This window comes from Helianthus annuus, chromosome 6 (assembly GCF_002127325.2).
Source record: "Helianthus annuus cultivar XRQ/B chromosome 6, HanXRQr2.0-SUNRISE, whole genome shotgun sequence".
Classification (NCBI taxonomy): Eukaryota; Viridiplantae; Streptophyta; class Magnoliopsida; order Asterales; family Asteraceae; genus Helianthus; species Helianthus annuus.
The window spans coordinates 118574172-118585401 of record NC_035438.2 but is presented as its reverse complement, the minus strand read 5'-3'; the positions used below and the strand labels follow the sequence as shown (position 1 = coordinate 118585401).

Below are 11230 nucleotides of genomic sequence, written 5' to 3'. Positions count from 1 at the left end.
ATGGCGTTGGCCATTCCAAACAGTTGGACAAGCAGCCCACAGTCAATGCGTACAGTCTAGGCTACCTGTTATCCTGGGAAACTTGTGTATTTGTTGGTAGACTTCATACAAAAGTGGGATGTCAGTAGACGTCATATTCCTCAAATATTCTCTTTCGTAGAGGCAGATAACACCTAATAATGTTAAAGTATTATAATTTACAACAATAATAATCGATGGCGCTCCCTACGACGCCCTGACAACGATGTTGAAAACGTCTCATGTTTATATGGCACAGGACGCTAGCCCACATGGTAATGTTAGCCCACATGGTAATGTTAAATCATTTAAAAAAATTGAAACTTATTTTAGCAATTAAGTGAAAAACTTTATGATTATTAATAATTAGAAAATAACAATGTTTATTTTATATTATTGTGGTGACTATGAGAGTAACCAAATAGTTGGTTTGTAGGGTTTAGTGACCCAACACCACCAAAACAATCAATCACACACACAATTAAACTTTTAGATGACAATGCCTTCTGGCAGACGCACCAATTACACCTTGTTGACTCAGATTCCCGACGACGATCCACCGTCCATGTTCTCCGCCGCAACCGCCATCGCCACCGCTGGCTATGACGGATCTCACCACTCTCACTCCGGCGAGAAGAAGCGTAACAACGACAGATCTGGATTCGATTGGGACCTCATGACCTTCTCAGATAACAGGATGCAGCAGAACCGCCAATCGCCGTTTCCGCCGTCAATCAGCGGTTTGCAGCGGCAGTCGAGCGGTAGTAGCTACGGCGAGAGCTCGATTTCCGGCGATTACTTTGTTCCGTCTCTGTCGGCGACGGTTAACGGTGTTGGCGGTGATTCCGAGGGTTTTGCGACGGTGATGGACGGCGGAGGCGGCGGTGGTGGTGAGGTGCTGCGGTTGAAGTCGTCGGAGGCTGCTGGTGGAGGAGGTGGATCTTATTCGTCGAAAAGTTGGGCGCAGCAGACGGAGGAAAGTTATCAGTTGCAGTTGGCTTTGGCGTTGCGGCTTTCGTCGGAAGCTATGTGTGCTGATGATCCGAATTTGTTAGATACTGTGACGGATGAGACCGCAGGGTCCAGATCGTCGTCTGGCTCTTCTGTTACATCTGCTGAAGCCTTATCACATAGGTTTTGGGTATGAGTTTATGCCATGTGTGTGTGTGTTTGTGAACAGCTGAACATGTTATGTTAGTCATTTGATAGTATTGTGATTCTGTTTATGATTTCCAGTAGGATTCTAGCAGGTTTTAGGACAGGGTGAAAGAACTGCTAATTAGGTCTTTTGTGTTTAGGTATATTACTGAATAGGTTACCATGCTGATAATTTAATTAATGTATATAAATCCAAGCATAGGCGTATAACTAAACTAATAATCTAATCAGATGTAATAGTTTCATGGAAGATTGGATAATCATAGAATTCGAATATTGTGGAAAGTAAACAATAATACCCCTGTAAAGTTAATACATTGATGACAACATTGTCTAACGTAATGTGACAAGTTACATCACTGTCAATCCTAGGTTGTTAAAGGCTCAAGACGCAGAGGCGCTTAAAAGGTGCACTATTGAGACAAGCAAGGCACATGTATTTTGGGCCATTTTAGATGTTTTAAACTGGTCTTTTATGCCATTCAATGCGCATGTGCATCTTGCTGCACTCAACGCGGTTTTAGCGCCTCGTCTAGACGCCTTTTATAGCGGCATAGTGTGAGTTGTCTTACATGATGAATATTTGTATCGCGCTTCAAGATGTCTTCTTGTTAGTTCAAAAGTAGATACAGGTTGATATCTGGATGTAGACTCTCAAAGGTAACAATCATTGAAGTACTGTTTGCATTGTGGTTTGCTTGAACGAGGTTTCTTGAAACTACATGAAAGGCATTGAGATAATAGTTTGTGCCTCGAGTATGCTCTACTATGGTCACTAATTTGAGTCCATGAGAATTTCTAAACGAGTACGAAACTTTTGGTTAGTGTAGTTTATTCCCATCACAATTTAGAAATTTGGAACCCCAATTTAGACACATTGTAACCTTGGCCTTTTGTTGTTGAAAACTACACAGTTTAAGCACACACTTTAACATGTTATGAGATCTAATATGTGAAATAGTTATTTTTTTGAAAATCATAGTTTTCAATTTATTGTATTTTGTATACATTCTGCCTAAGTGCCTAAGATATTTCAGTCTAAAATTTGTATATATGCTGAAAGTCTCAAACTTGATGTATCACAATTGTAAACGTCACTATTTTGTTTTTAGGCAAATGGATGTTTGTCATACTTTGACAAAGTTCCTGATGGATTTTACTTGATATATGGGATGGATCCTTACGTATGGACAATGTGTTGTGACCTACAAGAGAGTGGACGGATTCCATCACTTGAGTCGCTGAAAGCCATCGACACCCGTAGTGAGTTTTTAATTGAAGTGATTTTGATCGATAGGCGTAGCGATCCAAGCCTGAGGGAGCTACAAAACCGGATACATAGTATTTCCTGTAATAGCATAACACCTTTAGAGGTTGTTGACCAACTTGCAAAGCTTGTCTGCCATCGGATGGGGTGAGAATTCTTCCTATCTGCCAATGTATGGGTCGATTTGGGCTATGTTTTGCCCAACGGGTAATATTAAACAACTACCTAAAAAGGAAAAATGGGCTATAAGTTGCCCGAGTGTGTTTTCAATCTATAAAACCAAGTATTTGTTAAAAAAGTCGTATTTGACACCATAGTTATTAAAGTGAGCGCCCAGGCGGGCCCAACAAGCGCCCTGAGTGCGCCTTGCGCCTTTAATACATATGCTTCAGGTTAGTTCATGCCATAGTTATTAAAGCGAGCGCCCAGACGCGCCTAGGCGCAAATAAAGCCCCGGGCCCAACAAATCGCCTGAGTGCACCTCGTGCCTTTAATAACTATGTTTGACACACTAATTAATTCATAGAACAATTCAAACATTTTGGACAATAGCGTTTTGGACTTTTGGTCAGCCCAACCCAGACCAGTAGCAAAACTTGGCGGTTTTGAAACCTATTTTGACTATCACCCAATTAACCCAGTTTGCTGTCTTTATTATATATGAATTATGATCTTATGATTTGATAATTTTGTCTTCACAAGGGGCACAGCATTAACCGGAGAAGATGAGTTGGTTTCAATGTGGAAAGAGTGCAATGAGGATCTTAAAGATTGTCTAGGATCTGTTGTACTTCCATTGGGTAACCTCTCTGTTGGCCTTTGCAGACATCGGGCTTTTCTATTTAAGGTACATTGTAAATGTAAATTTGTATTGTGTCAAAATAATAAATTTAATGTGCAGGGCTGTACTTTTCTTCATTTTCTTATGTGTCATGTATTACTGATATGTATTTCCATCTGTGCTTGAGTAGTCGAGTATAACTAAATGTGGCCCACAAGATGCGCATGTTGTGATTTATTGCTTCCCTTTAGATGTTCAACATTTATCTTACATGCTTTTACAATAATGACTTGCATCAGATTTTAGCTGACACAATTGATCTACCATGCCGAATAGCCAAGGGTTGCAAATATTGTAAAAGAGATGACGCTTCATCTTGCCTTGTTCGTATTAGTGAAGACAAGTAAGTTGTTCTATCGATTTTAAGAACATTAATGAATTTATTGTCTTCTATTGTAAAAGGCCAGCACTTACTTATATTATTGTGTCTGTATGACGTATATCTTAAGTAAAGAGTCGCTGGGTATTAATGTGTTATGGTCCAATAGCATAAGTTTTGCTTTTTTTTTCAATTTAAAGTTTCCTGCTCTCTTAGGACTACAGTGATTTATCTGGTTAGTTTTCTAGAGTGATTGGATGAAAACATCTCTTTTTCTTTCACTTTGTGTGCACTTTGCGTGCCCATTTCTTTTTGGGTCTAAGCAGAGGAAGTCTGTTAGAATATATAACATAGTATTGTTAGGAATTTGATTTAGAATAAGCTGTGTTTTGGATACATATCTTGATTTAGTCTATTTAGCGGTGTTGTCAATAGCGAAGATAGCGTTCGCTATCGCGCGTTTCATAGCGTATCGCCCATATCTTGCAATCTGTTTATTAGCGACTCCATAGCGTGATTATAGCGGGATTCCGGCGACGAATTCCAGCGTCAGTGCTGCGATTTCAGCCGGAAACCAGGAAGAGGAAGAGCAGCCGCGTGTTTTTTTGCGTTTTAGCCTTTTAGAGTAAAATAACTTAATGTATTTTAACATTTAACCCCTCTATTTTTCACTAGTTTACATTTAGTCCCTAAAACTTGTAAAAATTTATATAAAGAAGTGTAAAATTAGTTTGTGTATTTTAACATTTAACCCCCTCTATTTACACTAGTTTACATTTGGTCCTTAACATATAAATTTAATACATAAAAAGTTTAAAATTACAGTATATATATCATATATAAATTATAAATAGCTATTTTTTATTTCTTAAATTTTTAACTACTTTATCGCTACACACGAAATAGCTCCCGCTATTTCGTCGCTATCGCTACGTAGCATATAGGTAGTCTATTGCTATTGACGGCTATTCGCTATTGACAACTATGCTATTTAGCTATGACTTGTATGGTTACTTTTCTCTTGGTCTTTATTTGTATCACACATGGAGGTATTCTTGTCAAGAATAGATACGCAATTTGTCTCAGTTTCACAAAGTCTAATATTTATGCAGGGAACTTCTTGTTGATTTAATTGGCAACCCAGGAAGCCTCTGTGAGCCCGATTCTTTACTGAATGGTCCATCTACGATCTCAATTTCTTCCCCGTTGCGCTTTCCACGTTTTAGACAAGTTGAACCCATGGTTGATTTCAGGTCACTGGCTAAACAGTACTTTGCTGATAGCGACTCTCTTAATCTTGTATTTGAAGGTCCATCTAGTGGTAATTTCTTTCTCCCGCAAAAAAAAGCCATGTGTTTTTTTGGGGTCTGTTCTACATTTCTATGATGTAAGTTGCTCTTTTATAGTATTAAGGTTGGAGATGATATGAATACAGGTGATGGAGATACTGGGGATGCCATTTACTCTAATAAGCACTCTGATAAAAATATTGTTGCACGTAGTCCGAGCAACAGCAACGAAGGTTCACGTCTACCTCCTTCTAAAGCTGTGCGTCCCAAAGGGCATGATAGAAATCTACAGCTTCCCAAGGCATATGCACCGAATATGATAGGCACAACAAAGATGGTTAAAGACACACAATCACATGTCTTATCTAATACCAGAATGGAGGTGGCTGGTTATCAAAGGTTTGATGGGGGTCAACCACATAAGGCGAGTGAAGATTTTAACCTTGATTTTGAAGATTTGGACATTCCTTGGAGTGATCTCGAATTAAAAGAGAAAATTGGAGCAGGTGACCCTTTTTTTTTTTTTTTTTGATAGCGCCTTTGGTTGCAAAAGCAGGCGTTGGAAGTCATTCCTGGTTGTCTTTTAGAGTTCTTATAGACTAGGCATTTTTTAAAACAATATAATATATTAATTGGAACCAAATGCTACACAAGGCCAAAATTAATTACCATTTGACATACCCCTGAGTTAGTCAAGGCCCAAAGGAAATGCCCTAATCCATAGTTATCGATAGCGAAGATAGCGTTCGCTATTGCCCGCTTCATAGCGTATCGCCCATATCTCGCAATCTGTTATTTAGCGACTCTATAGCGTGATTCCAACGACGAATTCCGGCTCCGGTGCTGCAATTTCTGCCGGAAACAAGGAAGAAGAAGAGCGGCTGCATTTTAGCCTTTTTAGGGTTAAATAACTTTATGGATTTTAACATTTAACCCCTCTATCTTTCACTACTTTACATTTAGTTCCAGAAACTTGTAAAAATTTACATAAAAAGTGTAAATTTAGTTTGTGTTTAACATTTAAGCCCCTTTATTTTCACCAGTTTACATTTGGTCCTTAAACTTATAGATTTATACATAAAAAGTATAAAATTTACAATATATATATAGAGAGAGAGAGAGAAAAAGTATATCGTACATTACGGCTTAACGTACTTCACGTACAACAACGTGCGTGATTTGTTCTATAACATGTGTGATTAATGTTTTCAATATGCGTGATTATTGTTTTTCAACATGCGTGATTTTGGATTTTTGAATTATAACGTGCGTGATTTTAAAATGAACGTGAGTAATTACCTGTCGTATGTGATGTACGTTAAGCCGTAATGTACGTTAACCTTCCTCTCTCTCTCTCTCTCTCTATATATATATATATATATATATATATATATATATATATATATAGGGTTAGGTTCATTAGTGAACAACCCCATTGATTGTGAACACTAGTGAACTAATCCTAGCCCTTGATTATCTATCTGGGTTTTAAAAAGCGCGCCTAGGCGCGAGGTACCTTGTCGCTATTCGCAGTTGAGTGTCGATAACTATGCCCTAACCCAAGAAACGCCTCAGGGCAGCTCAGGCTTTCTAATCTGGCCAAAACATAGTGAATACATGAAACTGGACTTGGCCTGTTGATCAGGATGAAGCCACACTTGACCATACCAAGCTGACCAACAAAGTTGAGAATCGCACCGAACTAAATCGCTTTGGTGTTGGTCTGGTTTTTTTAGGGCTGGTTCGGACTGTAAAACTAGTACAAAGTTTGGGCTTTATATAGTAATTTTTGGTTGGTGTCTGGTTATTGTTTGGTTTTCTAATTCTGTCTGTTTGGACTTTGTACCGGTTTAGCTCCCACTAATTTAGACAAGTTGCCATGTTTTTCAGGTTCTTTTGGTGTTGTTCACCGTGCGGATTGGAATGGCTCTGTAAGTAATACACCCTTGTTTGAATGATTATCAAATTTTCATTTTTTTTTGTTTTGACAGCATGTGCAGTTTATGGTTGAAAGGTAACACTTGTATGTATCTTGATTATGATGCATAGCAGTGGTTGTAGTTTTGGTTTATTTACTTTTATACCGGTATGTTCTGATAAGACCCAAATAATACATCTACTGAAAATGAGAGGGTAATAAGTTAGTGAGCCACAAAGTTAGGGTGTGGTGAGAAGTAATCAAAGGTCTATACCATTTACTATATAAGTTTTGGGAAACACGTCGTTTCATGTATGCTAGAGTCGACAGCACACGGTGATACGAATGCTAGAGCTATCAATATCATCTTTTTTTTTTTTCAAACAATCATTCTCAAATATTAAAAAGTAACCTTAACCTTGCTATGAATGATATTGTGTGTTTCTTTGCGATATTCTTTAGGAAACTAGTCAAAAGCGAGTCACCTGAAAACATGAATGTTGGTTCCTCAGTGGCAATATAGGAGTTTTGATAATTGAACTTTATACCTGCAATTGCAAGCCTTGACACTTATTTGTACCTAATCATCCCACTTGATCCGCATTCTGTATATCAATTTTCTAGTTCTTTGTGATACGATAATGTTGTATGTGTAGTGAGTTGGTGTCATTCTTTTCATTTAAAAGCTTACGAACTCCACAACTTTCAGGATGTTGCCGTGAAAATTCTTTTAGAACAAGATTTTCATCCAGAGAGGTTGAATGAATTCCTTCAGGAGGTCAGTCCTAACGTTTTTTTGATTGATATGTATACCTGGTTGAAGAACCATGTGTTTTATGATTCGTTTATTCTGTTATGTATGTGCCGTCGTTAGTAACTTTTAGTTTGTTCCTCCACCAATTTTGTCAGGTTGCAATAATGAGACGTCTACGGCATCCAAATATTGTTCTTTTTATGGGTGCTGTCACTCAGCCCCCGAACCTGTCTATAGTCACCGAATATTTGTCAAGGTTTAAGGCTGTTTAATATCCTGTAAACACTCATGGGGGACTGTGTATGGCAGGACTAATTTTGTAGTATTTGTTTTGAACTGCAGAGGTAGCTTGTATAGGCTGTTGCACAAACCTGGTGCGAAAGAGACCTTGGATGAGCGACGACGACTCAGTATGGCTTATGATGTGGTATGTAACCTCAGACTTCTCTGTGTTTTCAAACATGTTTTTGTGTATGTCTTAAAAAAATGTGTTTGAGCACTTCAACACATTGATCACGGTATCATGCATGATGTAGTTCGCGATAGTAAAGAATTAGATAATCCTGAATTGCAACCCGATTTTTGAAACCACAAAAGGGGTTTTGATTAGTTGAAGACTAGAAGTATAATTGACTAGAAATTAAATTGTAAAGGGGTGAGCAGAAAACCGAACGGAAAAAACCTCTTTAACCGAACTGAAAATCAAACCGAAATTTACGGGTCGGTTATGGTTTTGCATTTTATGAGAAGTCGAAAACTGAAAAAAAAAACGAACCAAACAACACCAAAAAATCATTTTTCTTAATGTTTGTTACATATTGATTTAGGAATTATTAATTCCTTTTCTTGAATGTTAAGTATTTATAATAAAAACATTAACATGTTTATTTATCTTTGATATGATTTATCTATTGCTTACAAGAAATAACAAAATTTAACATAAAACATTAAACGATTTTCAAAGTATTATAAAAAAAATGTCTTAACAAAAACTTTGGAGAAATATAAAAATAGATTAGAAGGTTAGGTTTATGTGAATAATATTAATTAAAAAGGTTAAATATAGTAACTTAAATGTAAACATCTAAGAAAGATTCTTAAATTTTGGATTATTTTTGAATCTTACGAAACTTTGTTTCAAAAACCGAAAAACGGAATCGAACCGTTGCTAAAACCGAACCATGCACACCCCTAAACTGTATGGTTGTCATTACCTGATATTTCACCGGGCAGCTCCTGTTGATGCATTTAAAAACAGAAAAGTTTGTGTGTATTACCATTATAAATATATTAATAATTATGGCTTGTTTTTTGATGCAGGCAAAAGGAATGAATTACCTGCACCGACGCAATCCTCCTATTGTTCACAGGGATTTGAAATCTCCCAATCTTTTAGTAGACAGGAAATACACTGTCAAGGTAAAACGCAGAATTGTTAAGCACTTGTGTTATTTTTTTATTTATTGTTGAAAAAGGTGACTTGGATTCTAGTTTGGGTAGCTTAGGTAATTATATATTTTAGTTAATGACTGTTATTGCAGTATAAATAGAAGTCAAATGTGTAATGTAAATAGTTAAAACAAAAAATACAATAAATGAACACTTAACCTTCTTGATTTTGAGTTTGCAAATAGAGATTTCAGGAGTTCTAATTCTTGAAAAACACTACTGTATCTATAATTATGGTACGCATCACATAACTTCTTATTCCCCTTGTTTTTCAGGTCTGTGATTTCGGTCTTTCAAGGCTAAAAGCTAATACGTTTCTTTCATCCAAGACTGCAGCAGGAACAGTGAGTTCCTTTTTCTTCAACTTCCGTAGTTTCAAGCATCTTTAACCTGGTATTATATTTTTTTTTATAAACTCGGTCGGTATGTTTTTATAAATAGCCTGAGTGGATGGCACCAGAAGTTCTTCGTGACGAACCTTCAAACGAGAAATCCGATGTGTACAGCTTTGGGGTGATTTTGTGGGAACTTGCCACTTTGCAGCAACCTTGGGGTAATCTAAATCCCGCACAGGTTTGTACCAACATTTATTCCTACTTCATCTGTGGGTGTATGTGTGTGTGTGTGTGTATATATATATTTATAATACGTCTCCTTTTAGGTTGTAGCAGCTGTAGGGTTTAAATGTAAAAGGCTGGAGATTCCTCCTGATGTAAACCCTCAAATAGCAGCATTGATTGAAGCCTGCTGGGCAAAGTAAGTTTTAAGATTCAACTTCTATATGAAGACAGTTAATTGCTATCTTGATGCTTGGTTTAAAAAGCTTTATTTACAACCAAAAACCGTATCTCATCTGTTTTACATATCAACCTTTTTTAAATTCAGCCTCTTAAGGACCCTAGATTTGACCAAGAAGTACACGCTTATTAAAACTAAGTTTTGATGGTAACTTTTTAAGACATGTTAATAGAAAATTTCATTTTGCAGTGAGCCATGGAAGCGGCCTTCCTTCTCAGCCATCATGGAAACGTTGAGACCATTGACCAAACCTCCTACTCCACATACAAGTCAAACAGATGTTTCTTTACTCGTATGATGTGAAAAGCGCATCCAATGCTCACAAGTCATATATGGGCAAACCATTGACAAGGTAGGAATTATCAGCATTACGATGTTAGTCGTCGTTTCAGTCAAACTTCATTCATCATTTACTGCTTTGGATGCACGTGTGGCATCATAACAAAGACTTGGTACTGAAGTGGTCCTGTGTTAGTCACAGGTAGAGGTGTACAAATCGGTTTAGTAACCGGTCACAAACCGGCGGTTCGGTTATAAAACCGGTCCGGTTATAAAAAAAACCGGTTAAAAAAACCGGTTTCGGTTCTAAAACCGGTTTTTTTGTACACCTCTAGTCACAGGATGGAAAGTGGTCCCACCGTGATAATCACATGACAAGCCTGTGACCTAGGGTTTGTCATTTGTGCGTTCAGTCTTTAAAGCATAATGGACTGGTTGGTTCCACCAGTAAAACAGCTTGATTTTAGTGCAAGTCATTAGGGGGGACGGGGCACCCTCACGGGTACCCTCTCCAGGTTCAATCTTGTGCCACAACACGGCCGCCACCCACAAGGGTAGGCTTGGCGGGTAGCAATTCCGGGTTCCTCTACTCGTTCATTTGACTTTATCTAAATAAAAAAAAAAAAGATTTATGGCAAGGGTAAGGGTCGCCAGTGTTTTGTGGCTTAAGGGTAGTTTCTAAGAATTTTGACATGGTGGAATTTGATTGGTTGGGGGCAACGGATTTAGGGGGGACCCATTTGACTTCCCTATTTTTATTAGACCCATTCGACCCTCCTAAATTTATTTGACCTGTTACGTGTTACTTACCCAAATTAACCCATTGTTATAGTTTAATAAATCGTCTTTTTTGTTATCTCTTGCAGGCTGATTGTACATATGTTTCGGTTTGCCTGATAGATGCCAAATTTTCTTTTAATTGGTCAGGAGAAGAAATCCTAATTAGTTTGGTCAAAAAAAGTACAAGCTGCTCGCTAGCTGTTTGGTCATAATTTTGTATTGTTTGTTGTAATCACTGCTTACAGGAAATACTCTCAAGGATTTTATATAAATGTATATCAAACCCATTACTTTTGTGATCTAGTCAAAATGTTTACAAATGTATTTCAATATTTACGTAAAATTGTTAAATTATACTGA

At 37.4% G+C, this 11230-nt stretch overlaps 1 protein-coding gene across 1 annotated transcript; it reads left to right on the top strand.

Annotated features, from left to right (window-relative positions):
- Positions 1-416: 416 nt before the first annotated feature.
- Positions 417-11230, top strand: LOC110865830 (serine/threonine-protein kinase CTR1). The gene is made up of 16 exons (XM_022115154.2): positions 417-1159; positions 2289-2590; positions 3146-3290; positions 3524-3627; positions 4716-4924; positions 5039-5398; positions 6783-6823; positions 7520-7588; positions 7720-7820; positions 7907-7991; positions 8885-8983; positions 9289-9357; positions 9455-9586; positions 9675-9769; positions 10001-10163; positions 10957-11230. The coding sequence occupies exons 1-15, from the start codon at positions 512-514 to the stop codon at positions 10107-10109; spliced, it is 2568 nt and encodes an 855-aa protein (XP_021970846.1). The 5' UTR covers positions 417-511; the 3' UTR covers positions 10110-10163; positions 10957-11230.

What these genes read in the sequence shown, in the direction of transcription:
- LOC110865830 (XM_022115154.2), top strand. Translation starts at nt 512, where the DNA reads ATGACAATGCCTTCTGGCAGACGCACCAATTACACCTTGTTGACTCAG. An exon ending in CCTTATCACATAGGTTTTGG is followed by an intron (nt 1,160 to 2,288) that starts GTATGAGTTTAT and finishes TTTTGTTTTTAG; the next exon opens with GCAAATGGATGTTTGTCATA. An exon ending in GTCACCGAATATTTGTCAAG is followed by an intron (nt 7,821 to 7,906) that starts GTTTAAGGCTGT and finishes TTTGAACTGCAG; the next exon opens with AGGTAGCTTGTATAGGCTGT.